General features: G+C 39.7%; 1 protein-coding gene across 7 annotated transcripts in view; it reads right to left on the reverse strand.

Moving 5' to 3' along the window:
• myo6a (myosin VIa) overlaps positions 1-19,960 on the reverse strand; it is a 256,768-nt gene that overhangs the window by 112,108 nt on the left and 124,700 nt on the right. For all 7 annotated transcript variants that reach the window (XM_072581151.1, XM_072581145.1, XM_072581147.1 and 4 more), the window contains 3 exons: positions 15,176-15,249; positions 1,140-1,269; positions 259-364 (listed from right to left, as the gene is read on the reverse strand). In XM_072581151.1, coding sequence (XP_072437252.1) covers positions 259-364; positions 1,140-1,269; positions 15,176-15,249 — 310 coding nt within the window. The remainder of the gene's footprint in view (positions 1-258; positions 365-1,139; positions 1,270-15,175; positions 15,250-19,960) is intronic.

Genomic DNA, 19,960 nt, shown 5'->3' on the forward strand with positions numbered 1-19,960 from the left:
AACATCAGGAACCGAAAAAGGGGCAGATAGTTCCTGCAAATATTCTGCTAACTCCACATACAGTACCACAACTAACTCAAATGAGATATTCATTGCAAGAAATAGAGATGGGGTGGGGACATGCTCCATGAGACTGAGTGTGGGCAGCAGTGTGGATGAGGACAAGCATGGCAGGGGGTGGGGTAGAGGGGGGTGTCAAAAAAAAAAAGAGCGCTCCGTGGTGAAAGGGAGAGCATGGCATGAGAGATTTGTACATACCGAAGAACAAACTTGGTATTTTCTGTTTTGCCAGCACCCGATTCCCCTGATACAATAATGGACTGGCTTAGTTTATGCACCTTCATATCACGGTAAGCTTTATCAGCTAAGAGTTGGGATTAAACAGAGTTAAAGACATGAGTATCACCTCATCATAAAAGGTTACCAATTTCTGCAAGAATATCACATTTCAATGAATTATTTCCATCAGATAAAACAAAAAAATTTGAGTTGTGCGAAATTCATGAAGAATAATAAACCATTTTCTGAAACATGATTTAAAGTCTCATTTTCAAGACTTAACCAAAAAGAATTTCTTGGCAAAATAGAATGTAACTTGAACCCTTTCAGCTGCAAAGAAGTTAGTTCTCTAACGGACTTGTTTTGTGGTACAGCTGATTTGTAATTCAGCTATGTTTGGACCGACCATACACTATGTCGAACACTGTACAAGAATATTTAACTCATTATTTTTAAAGGGCTGATATTTTATGGAGGTAATAATATATTGAGAGGCTCCAGCACATGCCATGAATCGTATTGTATTGTATTGTAACCTCCTGGCCTTAACTGCATCATTAAAGGAGCAAACAGAGAGAATGAATGAGAGCAGCGTTAATCCCAAAATCATCTTTCAATTACAGAGACAGATACAAAGCTAAGGTTTCACATTCCTTCATCTCAAAGTATTTAACATATGGTGGCCAGATAATGTTATACTGCAAACATAGTGCATCTTTTTGCATTATGTAATACTCCATTACTCTTCAAAACTCTGAGCATATCGCATAAAATGTTGAAGGAGAAAACTTATCTTAGCATATTGCACAAACGATAAGTTTCAATGCTAATGTGTGACCAGGCATTATCAAATCACTCACCAATAGCATAGACATGTGGTGGCAGAGTGCCCAAGGACTTTCCTTTGTACTTCTTAATGGAGTCCGATGAGTACAATTTCGGTATGTCAAAGTACGGGTTCACTGCTATAAGAATGTTAGCTACATAAGTCTGCAAAGGTAACACAGAATAAGGCACATGAACTATATTAAAAAGCACTCAAGCATTGATTTTTAACTGTCAGAACTCAATGAATCTAGCAAGTCTTCCTTCATCAAAATGCCAGTTGGACATTTGAAAGAGATTCAAAATTCCCAGGAATACAATAAAGTCAGTTAGTCGAATCCCAATCTCTCAATATTACAAAAAGGGATATCTCCAACTTAAGTCTTTCAACATATATCTGCCATTCCTATTTGTTACCACAGTGTAATATTAGCTTAAGATCTCCAGGTATGAGAAATTTTCTGTAGAGCTCCCCCACGTGGAAGATAAATAGGAATGGTGCCCTCAGCATCATCATTTGTTGACAAAGTCACAAGCTCAATTCTAAGTATCATTCAACAGAGAGATCTCACACAAAATGTGCTTCCAAACTGCTTTGTACAATATTTTACTCCAAATCTATTGTTTGAAGTAAAATATTGTACAAAGAGCATTAGAAACACAGTAGTTCAGCAATACAGAAAATCTGTCTTTATAACATGACATTTCAGAGCGGTTACAGAAAGAGAATCTAAAAGATATAAAAAGAAAGATTGGTTAAAAGGGTACAAAACCAGGAGATACAAGCTGGAAATAAAATCATAAATTTAGTTGAAATTTCTAAAAGAATTATCATATGCCAGAATGATACTGAACTGTTTAAATTACCTTTCTTTTTGGTCTGAAGAGATGTTTTAGTGTTGCACAGTGAATTACCATATTATTATGCGGCTGCACATGCTAATTATTCGGAGTCCTCATAAGCTAAGTCTTTTCAGAACACCAGAATATTAGCAATATGCACTGGGTGTGAATTGGAAAGACCCAATCCTTTGATAGTGTGATCAATAACTGCAGACATATATTTAATAGGATTAGTGGAAGGATGAATGGGAAATTTAGCTGTAATTCTCTCACTCAGAGTACGGTAAGAGTCTAGTTTATTCTTTCTGCAAGACACAAACTTCTTTTCACATTTACATAAATACTTAGGACATGCACTTATGGTGCCATCATCTCCAAGGCCTCAGACCAGGAGCTGGGAAGTGAGACTAGAATGACTGTTTACTGGCAGGTGCAGATGTATGATGGGTCAAATAGCCTCCTCCTGTGCTACAAATTTTTATCCGTTTCATGCTATTAGCAATGTGTGCAACTCAAGCAGTAAAATCAAGGAATGAAGGGATAGATTGTGTGAGGTAAACCTCCAGAACCTGTTCATCAATTCACACTGCTCAGTTCCACAAATGTTATCTCTCCCTTAACCCGTTTTCTTAACTTTTTTCCTCAATTTTCATATTAATTGGACATTTCACCATATAAATGAGGTAACAGCATGAGCATCCTCTTTATTTAGTTGATCATGTAATATTAAAACCACTCAGGCCAGAAAGGAGTATTTTAAACAATTTAGTATCAATCTGAGAAATGAAAAATAGCTAGAAGTTTTTAAGAACTTCAAATTTATCATATTTTCTTACTTTCCTATCTTTGTTCTCTCAATCTTTCCTTCCCTTCTTGGATTCTTTTTCTGTTAGTGATCAGACTCCATTATTCCTGTTTTGTTCTAAACACTTAAGTCTCATTGGTTAATGAGGTCATGGCTGATCCTGTCCCTCATCAAGGCTCCAGGTGGCCTATCATACTCACTGCCTCATTATCAATTTACACTTTAAACAAGATATGTTTAAAATTCGATCCAAGCAGGAAGAGGACTAAAAGAAAAGTGCCAAGTGGCATATACTCCAAAAGCAAGATAGGAACCCAGCACAAAATTCAATCTGCCTGCTAATAGTGATGACCAAAGATACTGGTACGTTTAAGGGGGATCACTAACCAAGGTGGACTAAAGTAGAAAATTCACAGCAAATCATTTCAGCATAATATTTTAGGCAGCAGAATGGCTGGGATAGCATTCAAGAGTGATAACTTTTATTATTTTATTTGTATTTCTCCGTAATTAAACCCAAGTGGCCGGAGACACTTCCAAAATAGTTAAGCATTCTCTCCTCCATCCAAAGAGACCTTTACCATCAATATACGGACACATCCCTTAATACCTCAGACTGGACTGGTAGTTTAGTGCATCTGTCAGTAACTGACATCTCAAGATTTTAGGAGCCAGATGTCAGGACAATGTGGCTGTTAACTGTACTTTGTCAAGCTTGACTGCCAAATTAGACTGACATTTGTTCATGCAAGTTGCATCACTAACAAATAAGCACACATGACAACTATACGCATTGGTCGTCATGAAATTTAATTTGACATTTATTTTTGATTGTTGTACAAAATAGAAGCAGTTATTCATTTTGGAAAATGAAGCAACAAATGTACACTAAAAAGTGTGTTTTGTTGCGCAATGGAGCTGGATAATCAGTACATTATTCCCATCACAGTTGTAACATGCCCCACCTGACGCTGCTCGCATAACAGTTGCCAGTTTTCAGCCTATTGATGCATTTCACATGACATCAACAGATACCTGAAGATGCTGGACTCAGCAAAGGCTAGAGACCTTGCCAACACTCCAGCAATTTTACTGAAAAAAAATTCCAGAAGTAGCCATGTCCCTAGCCAAGCTGTTCCAGTACAATTATTACACTGGCTTCTATCCAACAATGTTGAAAATCACCTATCGTGGCCAGTCCACAAAAAGTAGATCAAGTACTACCTGGCCAAAAAACATCCTGTCAGCTTACTGCGGGTCATCAGTGTGGTGGAAGGGATTGTCAAAAATACTATCCAGCAGCACTTGCTCAGCAATAACCTGTACACTGATGCTCAGTTTTGGTTCTGCCAGGGTCACTCATTTCCTGGCCTCATAGCAGCTTGATCCAAACATGGACAAAAGCATTGAACTCCATTGGTGAAATGAGTGTGACTGCCATTGACCAAATAAGAAACCTAACAAAGCTGGAGTCATTGGCAATCAGGAGAAATACTCTCCAATTGTCATACATGGCTGTGGTTGTTGGAGATCTCAACTCATCTCAACTTCAGAACTGCTCTGGATAGTGCCCTAGACTTAACCATCTTTAGCTGCTTCAATGACCTCACCCCCATCTTAAGTTTGGAAATAGGGATATTCACTGTTAACGTTGCAATGTTCAACACTATTCATGACACCTCAGATACTGAAGCAGACCATGCCCAAATACAGCAATTCTGGCAAGATCAAACTCGGGCTGACAAGAGGCAGGTGACTTTTGCATCACACAAGAACCAACAATGAACATTGCCTATAAAAGAAAATCTAACCATCCGATTCCCCTGCTAACAACATCATGGAGGTTACCATGAAACTTGAAATGGACTTGAAACAGTCATATAAATACCATAGCTACAATGGCAGGGTCGAGGCTAGGAATTTTGTGGCGTATAATTCACTTCTATCTCTTCAAAGCCTGTCTGATTTCTACAAGGCACAATGAGTGTAATGGAATACTCCCCACTTGCCTGGATAAGGGCAGCCCTAATAACCATCTGTTTCCCTCAGTTCCTCTTCAGATCTAAAGATCTTCTTGGGTGAAGTGCACGAGTTAATAAAAGAAACTAGCACTGAATGTGCTGGCTTCAAACATCCACCTTCTTTTCACATAAAATACAAGTTATCTTTTTAAACCAAAATTAAATCATCTCCAGCACACTTTAACCCACTTAAGTGAGTTTATGGGGAAGTTAATCCAGACATTTTGCATCAACCAAAACGTCACGGCTGCCAACATTGCCCTTCCTATAAATTAAAACATTGAACAGCTTTTTCACAGCTGCATTTAACTTAAAACTTACAGTAAACATTTTAAATGTTGAAACTGTGCCACAAAGTAACACACAAATTGAAGCACTATTTTAAAACCAGATGTGAATAGGAGTTCTCTGCTACTGAAGAGAAACACACACAACTCCTAAGAATAGATTTGTTATTCATTAGTGACTTGCTTGCTTAATTTCAAAATGATATTTTATCAATCAATACATATTTAAAAAGAAATACATATTTAAATTGTCATGTCCAGTTAAATGGTCCAGTCTAAGTGCTGCCCACCAATGGCTGAAAACAGGAATTAACATCATACGAAAGAACTGAGAGACTGAATATACATGGGGCCAAACAAGATGCGCTGTGTGTAAGAGTTGAAGTATCTGCAAATACTACGGATTTCCTGTGCTCTACAGCAGTGTAGGTGGTAAGGGACTTCCATGTCATTTCAAGAGACCTAATTAAGCAACATTATACCAAAACAAGGAACCTAATGAATTCCTCTCCATAAAAGATTTCTTGAGAGTGTATTGTAAAAGCAGCCACTGCCTGCATTTCAAGTAACCGAGATAAATTATAGGGACAATGAGCCTTTTACTCATCCAGTAAAGTATGCTACACAACTGCTCGCTAGTTACACTGTATATAAAGCATTCAGCAGCTTTGAAGATGGCCTGTGTTGCAGCATTTGCAGGTGAAATTCAGTAAAGAAAACAGTGATCCCAGTTCTGGCACCTGAATTTAGGAAAATTATCAGTAAAATAAAAAGGCACAGGATAAATGAACAGGCCTTCAAATTCAAGGCAAAAACAAAATTGCTGGAAAAATCAGCAAGCCTGGTAGCATCTGTGCAGAGAAAGCAGAGAAAGCTGAGTTAATGTTTTGAGTACAGTGACTCTTCAGAACTTTGGATTGTTTTTGTTAAAATCCCCTGAACCTGATGGGTTACATCCTTGGATTCAAGAGTTATTTAATCAGATACTGGGTTTTGACCCTCAGAATTCCCAAACTTCTTCAACAGATACTTTGAAATTAGAGTTAACATCTTCACAACTCAATAAAGAATGAGAGAGAGAATACAGCAAAATATCCACCAAATTGGGAAAAATGCGAGACCCATTAGTCAGGGTAAGAGAGTAGTCGGAGAATCTCAAATTGATTCAGCAGAGTCAGCATACATTTATGAAAGGGAACTAATGTTTGATAATTTGGTTATGAGTTTTTTTAGGATGCATCCACTAAGATGGAAAAGAGGAAATCAGATATTGTATGGGTGGGTTTTCAGAAACTATAATTTCAAGAGGTCATTAGACAGTGTTAGAGCTCAAAAAAAAAGAGTTAGATAATATATCCAGCAACAAAACTAGAAATTGATGAAGAAACTCTAAAAGAATCGGCAGCTCTATGGGAAGAAAGCATAGTTAACGTTTCAAGTCCAGTGACTCATGCAGTAGGAGTAATCCGTTCAGTTGTGTTAGCAAACAAGAACTGTTGGGGTCTGAAGAAGGGTCAGTACTTGGGCCTCAGCAATTAACACTATCTCAATTGCCTAGACAAGGTGACTGAGTGCAAATTAATCCAAGTCTGCTGATATTACAAATTTAGATAGGAAAGTGAGTCATGCAGAGAGCAAAGACGCTAACAAAAGATTTAAGCAGCAAGTCGGTACTAACAGGGTAGAGAGATAATGTGGAATTTCCATTTTGGAAGGAAAAATGGAAAAGCAGAATACTTTTAAATGGTGAAATATTGGGAAATGTAGATATTCAGAGTGACCAGTGTAGATTAATCACATAGTTAACACGCAAGCATGGCAACATCTAGGAAAGCAAATTATTATTATATGGGCAATCCTCACCACTGACCACCATGTTATGAGAAGCTGTGTGCGCTAATGTTCACCATGCAGTAGGTTAGCTGCCATCATCTCCTTACAGTAGGGAGCTGTAGAATCCACTAGATCTGATGTGGTCGAGGAAAACAAGCTGTAATTTTATTCAACATAAGTACAAGCTATACCAATATGATACACATTGTTACAAAGATGAGAACCTGAATGATACATCTTACTCCAAGATTCTGAACGGTCCTCCTACCAGGTGCACAGGACTTCATCCTAGATGCTTAAAGCATTCCTCAATATATTAACCATGGAAGGAATGTATCACTGGTTCAACAGATTGAACAATTCCCTCATCCAAGGAGTCAATGAGTAGAGTGAGCTTATTTTGTCCTGGAATTTAGAACAAGAGGCGTCTCAATAAAACACAGTTTAAGTAGTTTGACAGAATGGAAGCTGTACGAATGATTCCCCTGTCTAGGAATCCAGAACAAGGGGTCAGCTATTTAAGAGGAGAAATTTCCTCAAAATATTGCAAATCTTTGTAATTCTCGATTCAAAATGGCAGTACATGCTCAGTCTTTGAAACTATTCAGTACAAGGATTAATAAATTTTAGGATAATATCTAAATGAAGGGATCTAGAAATATGTAGGAGTTGAGATCAAAAATCAGCAATAATCACATTTAATGGTAAAGCATGCTTAACGTATTGAATGGGTTATTTCAGCGTTAAGTTTAAGCAATAGGCTTGCCCTCATTCTCTAGACAGTATGAAAAACTAACCAGAGAACAGAGAAATCCTAGGGATTTATGGGAGAGCTGGATCTTTATGGATTTGAAGTTTCTCACCACTCCACAACACTCATGCCCCAGTTCAGTTCCATTTGAAGTCTTTCACTGCAGTTGAGTTGCAGGTGCCCTCCTACTGCACTTCCAGGTCCTCTGGGAGTCTCCAGGAGTTATTCACCTCCCCCAGAAAAGCTGCTGACTACTGAAGTATGGACATTGTTCTTCATTCAGGACTCATACCTCCCTTCTCCTCCAAATATCTTAGCCACTTGTTCATTCCTGATATCCATTGCCAAATTATTAGTACCTTAGTCCCAAGGTTTAATCAAGTTATAAAGGCACCAGTTAAGGTGCAAGGGTACTTAGTCCTCAGGAGTCAGCTAGCTCAGCTGGTTAGAGAGCTGGCTTGCGATGCAGAGTAATACTAACAGCATAGGTTTAATTCCCACACCATCTGAGCCCATCATAAAGGTCCTGCTTTCTCAAACTTGCCTGGTGGCCTTCAGGTTAAACTCACCACCAGTGGTCTTTCTCTAATGAAAGTGTCCTATGGGTCTTTGATGGCTATTACTATTAAAGTTACCAAATAAAGAAGAGCTAATGGCTTTGGGGGTAATAGCATGAGGGATTAATGGGTAATTTTCATGTTGGAAAATTGAGTGAAGTGACATAGGGATTGGTGCTGGGCTTCAGTTATTTACACAGTCTATATTAATTACTTGGGTGAAGGCCTGAGTCCACTGCAGTTAGGGCTGGTGATGACAAAGATAGGTAGAAAGGCAGGGAGGATGGTCTCAAAACGTCTGCAAAGGGGTATAAATAGATTCAATGAGTGAGACAAAATTTTGACAGATGAACAATAATGTAGGAAAACCGGAATTTATCCACTTGGGTGAGAAAAATTTTAAAACACAGTATTTTTAAAATGTAGGGCGATTATAGAACACTGTGGTATAGAATTATTTAAGAATCCTCATAAAAGATTCAGAAAATGTTAGCATGCAGGTACAGAATGCAATCATGCAATGAAAATGCAAAGTTGGCCTGCATTGCTAAAGATATACTGTTTAGAGTAGGGAGCACTTGCTACAGCCATACAGGGCATTTGTGAAACTGTACCTGGAGTACTGTGTACAAAGTTTGGCTCCTTATTGAAGGGGGAATCGATCATTTTAATCAAGTTGTTCGAATACGCTGTGACACACCTGTGGACCAGGTGAGACTTGAATCCTGATCACCTGCTGATACTTACACCAAGTAGTTCAGAACAAGGTTCACTCAGTTCACTCATGGGATGAGAATGTTATTTTATGAAGACAGGAGAAGCAGGTTAGGCCTACACTTATCACAAGAAAGAAAAATGAGAGAGGATCTTATTGAAACAAGATTCTAAAGGTCCTTGACAGGACAGGTGCCAATGGGGTTACCTCTGATCAGGGAAATCCAGAATGATGGGACATTTTCGAAATAATTTTCCATCTAAGTTGGAGATGAAGAGTATTTTTATTTCTCTCACTGCTGTTAATCTTTAATTCTCCATCCCAGAGACTGAATCAATGGCTACTTTCAAGGCTGAGTTGGACAGATGTGTATCTATAACAGACACAGAGTTTATGGAACACAGACAGTGAAACTGCAGCTCAGGCCACAATTGGAAATGACATGGCATTATTGGATTAGTCCACGTAACAAGCTGATGGATACCTGTTTTGACTTCTTGCATTGAGTGACAAGAGGGAGAATAAGTTTGGGGTTGATGGGGGTGGTGAAGGATGAGTGACAAAGAAAAGAAACCTCAGAGGAACATTTTCTTTTTAATTCATTCAGGTGTTTGCCATTGACTTTGTCATTAGTTATTGTCTATTGTAATTGTCTTGAGTGCTAGACCATAAGACATAGGAGCCGAAATTAGGCCACTCAGCCCATCGAGTCTGCTCTGCCATTCAAATCATAGCAAATAAGTTTCTCAACCCCATTCTCATCCTTTCTCTCCAGAACCTTTGAGCCACTTGATACTCAAGAACCTATCTATCTCAGTCTTAAATACACTCAATGATCTGGTGGCCATAGCCTTCTATGGCAATGAAATGCATAGACCTACCATTCTATGGCTGAAGTAGTATCTCCATTCCCTTTACTCTAAGGCTATGCCCTCAGGTCCTAGTCTCTCCTACCAATGGAAACATCTTCCCAGCATCTACTTTTCCCAGGTATTCAGATGTTACAATCAGGTACCGCCCCACCCCCCTCCCAACTAAACTTCTAAACTCCATAGAGTATATACCTAGAGTCCTCAAAGCTTTTCATTCCTGGGACTATCCTAGAGAAAATTCCCAAGATATGGGGCCCCATCCTGCGCATAGCACTCCAAATGTGGTCTGACCAGAGCCTTATAGAGCCTCAGAAGTACATGCCTGCTTTTATATTCAAGTCCTCTTCAAATAAATGCAATCATTGTATTTGCCTTCCTAACTACTGACTCAATCTGCACATTTTCCTTGAGAATCCTGGATGAGAGCTCCCTACTCGCTTTGTAATTCATATTTGTGAATTTTCTTCCTATTTAGTAAATAGTCCATGCCTCTATTCTTCCTACCAAAGAACATTCACACTTTCCTAATTTGTACTCCATCTGCCACTCTCCTAACCTATCTAAATCCTTCTGCAGCCTCCCCGCCTCTTCAATGCTACCTGTCCCTCTACTTATCTCTGTATCATCTGCAAACGTAGCCAGACTGTGCTCAGTTCCTTCATCCAGATCATTAGTGTATAAAGTGAAAAGTTGTAATCCCAACACTGAGCCTTGTGGAATACCACTTGTAACCAGCTGCCACTTTTTATTCCCACTCTCTGCTTTCTGCCAGACAGCCAAACTTCTATCCTTGCCAACATGTTGCCTCTAACACCATGGATCCTCTTGAACTTCAGAGTGTATGACTGTTTTTGCATTCATCTGGTGCTGTGTTTTTTTAAAGAGCTGCTAGCATGGCTCAGTTTCTAAGAAACAACTTCGATATATTTCAAGGAAATCAATTCTAAAGTGTGGGAGTAATTAACTATTAGGAGGTAATAAGAGGTGCCACAGATAAAGTATTTCTAATTCCAAATTTGACAGACTAGAAGAGGGCTTAGACCTTCGAAGAAAATGGAAATGAGTTAATTTAAAAAAAACGTTAAGAAACAAATCTTTATCATAGAGTCATCGAGACCTACTGCACACAAAAAGGCCCTTTGGCCCATCACATCTATGCTGGTAAGAAAATATCATCTAACCATTACTTTTATTTCCCAGCAGTTGGCCCATAGCCTTGTATGCCTGACTATTGTAAGTGTACAACTAAACATCTCTTAAATGTTTTGAGTGTTTCTGCCTCCACCACCCTTACAAGCAGTGAGTTCTAGATACCCACCACCTTCTGGATGAAATGGTTTCTCCTCATATCATCTTCTCTCAACCTCCTTGAATTTACACCCCCTGGTCAATGATCCCTTCGTAGAGGGGAAAACTTGCTTCCTATGTCCCTCATAATTCTATAAATCTCAATCATGTCCCCTCTCAATCTCCTCTGCTCGGAGGAAAACAACCCTAGTCTGTCCAAATCTCTCAACTGACACTCTCCAGCCCAAGCAACATCCTGGTAAATCTCCTCTGCACCCTCTCCAGTAGATTCCAGAACTGCACACATTACTCTAGCTGTGGCCTAACCAACCTTGTTACACAGTTCCAGCATTACCTCCCTGCCCTTAAACTCTACAGCATTAAGAATTAAATTTATTGTCAGGTGTACTCATGTACAGAAGTACAGTGAAACGTTCACAATGTTGTCACACACAGTGCCATCTTAGGTACAAAGTACTTCGGGACAAATCTTAAATATGAAGCAGAGAAATAAAGGGGGAAAAAATGTTACGTAACCAAATAGTTATTCATAGAAGTTTGCAAAGAAAGAAATAAAATTAAAAAGATAAATATTACAGCCTTTCTATGAAGGGCCTGCAATAGATCAATGTAGTGGTCTGACCAGGTTCACAAGCTACTGATGCCCACGCTGGTCCCCAGCCCCTACTCTGGGCATGCTGGCCATCCTACTCTGCTTGGGCCTGGAGCATGCTCTGCTCCAGTCCACAGCCACTCCAATAATGTCCCCACCACTCCAGGTTAAGGACTTTTTTTTCCCCCCCAAAACAAATTGCGAAAAAACAAACTTAAAAAAAAAGAGGAAGAACAACACAGGAGGAGAAAAACAAAAAGCAGGTGGAATGGATGAGCCCTGGGCTGCAGAGTCTAGATGCTACTACTCCACCACCACCACCATCTGTGCCTCAACTAATAAAGTTAAGTATACCATATGCTTTTATGGCCACACCATCATCATGTATTACCTTGCCTTGTCTGTCCTGCCCAAGTGCATCATCTTGCATTTATCGTAATGGAATTCTGTTATCCATGAGGAGAGCAGAACAATGGTATACTGCTCAGAGTGGGAAGAAACCTTAAGGAAATGTCTGAATAGGAAATGACTAAGTGGGCAGAATTTTGCACTAAGTTAGTTTTGGGTCTGGTATCTGAGGGCAATTGTTAGGAAGGGGCACATAAAGTTAGGTGAGCATACCCCCAAATTAAGTGAGGCGACAGCAATAGCCAGTCATATGGAACAAGCAAAATCCAGGGAGGTTAGAATATAAATCTTAAAGAGGAGCTAAGGAGTGTAAAAAAAAAAACAGGAAACAAATGCCAGCCAAAATTCAAGAGCTCTAACAGAGGAACCAAGCGAATGTGCAGCACATGGGGCAGTTTCATGCCCAGGGAGAAAAGACCTATCAAGGGGAACAGAGAGAGATCAGGGATCATGACTCCGCCCAAAACGACATGGCCGAGCTAGCAAGAAACGTAGTGATTTGCAGGATCGAGTAAAACTCATACTGTAGATCACTTGAAATGCTAACAGGAGATTGATAGTAAAAGGGATAATGAGCATCTACAGGGCTACAGGGCCAAAAAAGAGCAGAACCACGAGAGAGACTGGGACAGAAAGGTGGAAATCTATTGGGATGCTGAGAACCATCGGAGATGGGGACCCCTAACAGCATCAGTATCCTCAGCATACCCAGTTGCACTTCCCCTCCCCAGAGGACCCAAACCTCAGACAATGAAGTCCCTTCCATCCCAATGAACACACTAACTACCAGTCGCCAAGCTAGGCGACAGGCTGCCAATATCACCCTCAGCATACCATTCATGGTGGGATAACTGGCAGAGACAGGCCAAAATAAAACAAATCCCTGCCTGTGAGCCTCCATAACAACTTTTTCTTCCAGGTGGTCCACTTTCACAATCTGACAATACTCTAGAAAGCCAGTGCATGACCTACATGTGTGCTCATACTTCAGAATTTGGGTTAAGTTCAGGCCTGGATTCATAACAACAACAAAAAAAATCAACAATTAGCAACAGAAGTGAATTTGGGAAGGGAGGGCACCTGGGAGCACCAGATATTGAATGAGAACAATAACAGATGCCATTTTGATCTTCTTCTCTTAGAATGCATGCACATGCAAGGGGCATCATAGCAATGATGCCTGCTAATCACTATCCACCCTTTATAAGTGCTCAGTTACCCAGGATGCATGTGGTTTGCTCCACTGGACGCAGGTGAGCAGGAGGGCAGCATTCTGTGCGTACCATCACGTCTAGGAATGGGAGTTGGTTGTCCTTCCTCTCTAGTGAATCGGATTCCTGAGAGTGTGGCATAGATGATCCGGTGTGTGTTCTCTATTTCCGATTCGCTAGAGAGGAAGGACAACCAACTCCCATTCCTAAACGCGACGGTACTGAGAATACCTAACGGAGAATTCACCACAAACATATACAGGAAAGCCACACACAGACCAAGTCCAGAACTCTGAAAGCAACCACCCCAACACACACAAAAGAAGTTGCATCAAGACACTGTTCAAAAGGACCACAACACACTGCAGCACACCAGAACTGCAAAAAGAGGAACAAGAACACCTATACAATGTATTTGCCAAAAACGGATACCACCGCAATTTCATCAACAGATGCTTAAGGGAAAGACAATGGAACGAGGACATGCCACAACCCAAAGGACTAGCCACACTACCATACATCAAGAGCATTTCCGAACTGACAGCTAGACTACTGTGACCACTAGGACTCATAACATCACACAAACCAACAGCCACGCTCAGACAACAACTCACCAGGACAAAGGGCTCGATACCCAGCATGAGCAAAACCAATGTAGTGTACAAAATCCCATGCAAGGACTGTACAAAAACACTACATAGGACAAACAGGAAGACAGCTAACGATCCACATCCACGAACACAACTAGCCACGAAACGACACGACCAGCTATCCTTAGTAGCCACACACGCAGATGATAAGCAACATGAATTCGACTGGGACAACACTACTATTATAGGACAAGCCAAATAGAGAACAGCCAGGGAATTCCTAGAGGCATGGCACTCATCCACAGATTCAATCAATCAATAAGCACATCGACCTGGAACCAATATACCGACCACTGCAACGGACAGCTGGAACTGACAACCAGAAGCAGCAGATTCAAACCACTACAAATGCCGGAAGAAAGATCACAGAAGCGCTTCACAGGAGGCTCCCAAACACTGAGGATGTCATGTAGACAGGTGACGAATAGTCTGCAACACAAATTCCCAGCTTTGCCATCCATACCTGGTCTGGTCCACATGTGACTCCAGACCACAGCAATGTGGTTGACTCTTCATTGCCTTCTAGGCAATTAGACATAGACAATAAAAGCTGGCCTGGTTAGCAATGCCTACATCCCATAAATGAATTAAAAATCATAACAGAATGTGGGAAAAAGAAAAATACATTTGAAGAAAAAACGCCCCAAAAGGGTAATCGCTCAAGCTTGTTGTTAATGTTCTCTTTCCTTTGACCCATTTGTTGGTGACAAAGGGCTTTTGCCTGAAACATCGATTTTCCTGCTCCTCGGATGCTACCTGACCTGCTGTGCTTTTCCAGCATGACACTCTCGACCCCATTTATTGGTAGTGCAAACAAATAACCATGGTCAAAGCTGGCAAGACAGCGTATTAGAACTAATATAGTGTTTATAAATACACATTAAGTGTAGAAAAATCTGGAACTCTGTTTCCTCTCACCTCATCTCCGCCACTGGCTGATGTTGCTGAGTCAATGTGACTTTCAAGACAGAGATATCTCAGATTTTTGTTAATGAAATATATCGAGAGATATGGAACAAACACAAGAACGCCGAGTTGAGATATAAATCTGCCACAATCCAACTGACTGACAGTACAAGCTCAAAGATTCATACATCCTAATTCAATTTCTACAGAAGTGTCTGCAATTTGGTCTGTCATAACATCCTATTGTGTGGTACACATTGCTGAATGCATATCACTTGCAGAACTTTATGGAGTCTCAATTAGTTTACTCACATATATTTTGTCTTTGCTATAGCGCACTCGGATATTGTTCAGGAGCGTAGCTTCATTTAAATACATAAGGCCACCTACAAGATGATGCAAAAAGAAACTGATGAGTTCAAATAAATTATTTCCATACACAAATGTTGACTGTAGTTCTTAGTCATTGGATATTGAAAACTGGATGAATGTATTGCACAAGTAAATTACGTTAATTTAGCTGTCACTTTCCAGTTGTCAAAAATCTCAATTCCAGTTTTTCATATTTACTAACTAGCACATGTTTCCATAAGGTTTTCAGATATTATCTCCACAGAGACAAGAAATTAAATCTCTGGAAGAGCGAGTGAATCATTAATTTGGTTTGAGAAACCCACCCATAAAAGTTAAAATAAGGCCAAAGATGTCTGTGCCAGCTACAAAGAATTATCCAGTCTAATCTCACTTTCCAGCTATTGGTCAGCCTACTGTATATTACAGCAGCATATTGACACTTTTTTTTAATTGGAGAAGAACCAACACTTAGTGATGTGCTCCAAGCTCCAACACACTCCACATGAAAAGATTACTGTTCAACCTCAAATACTTTCAGTAATGCCCTTTGTCATTCATCTCTTCTAAGGGAAACACAGTAAATCCCAATGCATTGAATCTCGGAACACCAAGTAGATTGTCACGATATCAGAGGAGGTCCCAATCCCACGTAAATGTGTTTGTGTAACAGGTTATGCCTACACACATGGTCAATGTCAAAAAAAAATCATTAAGGAAGTAAATCTGAAAATGTCCTTCTTCAATTTGTTCACACCAACAATGGTCTTACCTGTTAAAAGGCTAGGACTACACATTGAAGCAGGTGGAGAATTAAATCAGAAAACCCTGCAATCGTTTTCTGCTTAGGATGCTGTTTCCATGCAAGCATGATTCAGTCCAGTAAGTTTTCAATATCTAAACATACGTCAAGAGTTTTCACGGTGCAATGTGAAATCCTGAAGAAACTCTGTGGCCTTTATAACATTGGCTTAGGAAACAGGCAGGTAGACAGTATTCATTAGACTCTTCAGTGGTTACTGTCATGACATTCACAAGGCAACAATGTTTCTTGGATTTTCCAACTACAAGTGGCAGCATCTATTTATGCCATTCATGGTTGGCAATCTTTTAGCTTTCTCTCAGAATTAGCCATACTGACAGGCTTTCACAACGAGATCACAATATCCCATGATGGCTTTCCCAGCACTTTATGAATTCACTCTCGTAGTCAAAATCTGCTTATTATTGTTGCAGTCATATTAAAAAGTTAGACAGGTTTGGCTAATATGGAGTTATCAGTCCTGAAGCTTTGACTATTTACAGGCATGAGATTTGCTATTCCACCAATGATTAACAACTTTAACGCAAGCAAAAATGTCAGAGTTTGACTCATCCAATTTCACCATCATCTTTTCTGATCCGCTCTACTATATGCTCCTTATGATTTTATTCACATGGATTAAATTTCTCCTCAACCTCCTCTGTTCCAAAGAAAACAAACTTGAAGGTCAGTACATTGCCAGGACCAGATGAATTGTAAAAACGGTAATGCATTGGTGCATTAGTAATGTCACTGGGCTGGTGATCTGGATCCAGATAAATCCCAGCACGGCAGACAGCAAAATCTGAATTCAATAAAATTCTGGAAGCAGCTGGCCTAATGGTAACTATATAACAACTGCCTTTTTTAAAAAAAAACACTCTAGTTCATTAATATCCTTTAGGGAAAGAAAACTGCCATCCTTACCAGGTCTAGCGTACACGTGACTTCAGACTCTTAGTCTTCTAGGTAATGAGTGAAGGGCAATAGGCTTAGGTTGCAATACTCTTATTCCATGAATGAATAAAAAAATAAAATTTTATCCTAGTCTGTTAAAGAAAGCCAGGAGAAAAATAATATATGCTCTGAAGATCATCTTCCAATCCTCGTTAGATATAGGTATTGTACCAGCACACTAGAGGTCTGTGAATGCTAGAAAATTACTCAAGAAAGTGCAAGGAATAAGCCAAAATAATTATAGGTGGGGCAGTCTGACCTTTGCAGTGGGCAAATTACGAGAATTGATACGGAGAAATACGATGAACTGTTACTTATTATTGTTATGGATTAATCAGGGATAGTCAGCATGGTTTGTTAAGGTAAGGACATGTCTTACTAATTTGATTGAATTTTTTGCGGAATTAACAAGGATGATTGATCAGGACAGTACAGCAGATGTGGTCTACACATGTTTTTCTAAGCATTTAATGAAATCCCACATAGTAGACTGGTCAGGAAAATTAAAGCTACTAGGACACAGGGGAATGTGGTAAGCAAAATTAGCTCAGTGACTGAAAACAAAAAAGGTAATGACTGGCAGGTGTTCTTGCAAATGGAAAGCAGCTTCTAATGGTGTTCCAGACAACTCTGGGTTGGGGTCCTTCCTGCCTTTGGCATACATTAATGATTTAAACTTTAATGGAGGAAATATGATTGGGAGGTTTGTAGAGGACAAACATTAGCAGTGTAGTTTATAGTGAAAAGTCAATCGTAAATGTTGACAACAGGATAATATGAATGGCTTGGTTGGGTGGATGGAAACATGGCTAATGGAATTCAAATCAGGAGAAGTAAAAAGTAATGCACTTGGGTCGGGCAAACAATGCAAGGGACTATACAATAAACAGGATGCAGGATTAAAAGTGAGATTCTATTTCATCGTTAGCTTAGTTTACTTTAATCACAGTACATTCATTGATTAACCTAATAATGTACCATGGGATTTCACACAACTGTGCGCAATTTTTAACCTTCATGGTTGATTGAGCTCACATCCTCCCAACTTGTTAAATGCTTTTCAAAGCCATGGTTTTAATCAATAAAGAAAAGCTAGGAGGGATTTATTATAGGAAGGGAGGTAAAGGGAAAAAAAAAATAAAGCGACTGTACTTCATAAATTAAAAACGCTGATGTAGTGTTTCAGAAAAGCAACAATTTGGCTAAACATAATCTCTGTATTAGACTTTTTAAACAATATGTTTAAGTTAGTAACTAAATAGTACTTTAGACTTTTAATCACTGTCCGAATGTGCAAGGATATCACACTTCCTCACCCTTTACACATTTCATAATGGAAGCATATTTTATACACTATATAAAACTTAAATACTACCCACTTGGTAATTTTTATATTAGTAATCTGCGATCATTTCTATTAGTTACATATTGTTTTAAGTTTATAAACAACTTTTCCATTGTAGCCAGTCTTAAAAATGAAGAAACTTGTTAGAGGCATTCTCAACAGAAAGAGAAACCATCACCTTGAAAATGACCTCTCAAACATGAAAATTCACAATAAGATGATTTAATGAAAGACTCTTACCAACTAAGCAAAAACAGAATGAACTCAGGCTATCAATCTCAAAGAAATGGCAACATGCAAGTCACTATCCTAAGCAATCACGGACAATATTATACAATGATCTGGTGACTGGACTGAGGTCAGCCAGGTGCAAATCACAGAATACAAGTTCCCTCACTGGGGCTGTTAACCTCGAAAGTTATAATGACATTTATCTTGCTCTGGGTAATGGCTTGGAAAGAGTTAATAAGGACCAGCTTTCAATTACCAAAACATGTAACAAGTTTGAGATTGAAGTTTGTAAAGCCTGCTGTCTAGTCAGACGCAAAAGGACCCTAGAGATGTTGGAGAAAGACCAGAGACTTAGTGTTTACAGTGTTAGACTGTAGAGCAAGAGCTGTATTAAGCCCTTAAAAGTTGCTGCCTTGCTTTGATAAATATTACTTGACAACTTTAAAATTTCCTGAGTTACCTTGACTGTTGCTTCATTATAGTCTCAAATGAACAAATATACATCAAAACTAGAGTTTAAACTGCAACCTAAAGTATATAGGGAAGATGTTGAAAGGGGTAGCAGACGTGAGACAACTTGGACTGCACATCCTCAGGTCCCTGGAGGCAGCAGGACAGATAGATAAGATGGTAAAGGCGGCATATGGAGTACTTTAAAAAGCACAGCCAGTCAGGCAGCATCCGAGAAGCAGGAGAATCGATGTTTCAGGCATTAGCCCATCAGGAATGGCTTACACCCAAAACATAGATTCTCCCACCCTTTGGATGCTGCCTGACCTACTGTGCTTTTCCAGTGCCACACTCTCAACTCTGATCTTCAGCATCTGCAGTCCTCACTTTTTTTTTTTAAGATTACTTACAGTGTGGAAACAGGCCCTTCGGCCCAACAAGTCCACACCGACCCACCGAAGCGCAACCCACCCATACCCCTACATCTACCCCTTACCTAACACTACGGGTAATTTAGCATGGCCAATTCACCTAACCTGCACATCTTTGGACTGTGGGAGGAAACCGGAGCACCCGGAGGAAACCCACGCAGACACGGGGAGACTGTGCAAACTCCACACAGACAGTTGCCTGAGGTGGGAATTGAACCCAGGTCTCTGGCGCTGTGAGGCAGCAGTGCTAACCGTATCTCCTTCACTGGGTAAAGTACTGAACACATGCAGGGATGTAATGTGGTACGATACAAGACACTTGTCATGCTACAGTTGGTGGTGTGTATAGTGTATAAGGGAAATGACTTAATTTAGAAACAGTACAGGAGATTTACAATAATGTTGTCAGGCTTAAATTACAACTATTCTGAAATACTGGACAGGCTAGAATGTTTTACTTTCTAACAGGAAGACTAAGGAGTGACTCAATTAAGACATACAAAATAACGGGTGGCTTGGGATAGAGTGGG

This window comes from Chiloscyllium punctatum, chromosome 11, assembly GCF_047496795.1.
Source record: "Chiloscyllium punctatum isolate Juve2018m chromosome 11, sChiPun1.3, whole genome shotgun sequence".
NCBI lineage: Eukaryota > Metazoa > Chordata > Chondrichthyes > Orectolobiformes > Hemiscylliidae > Chiloscyllium > Chiloscyllium punctatum.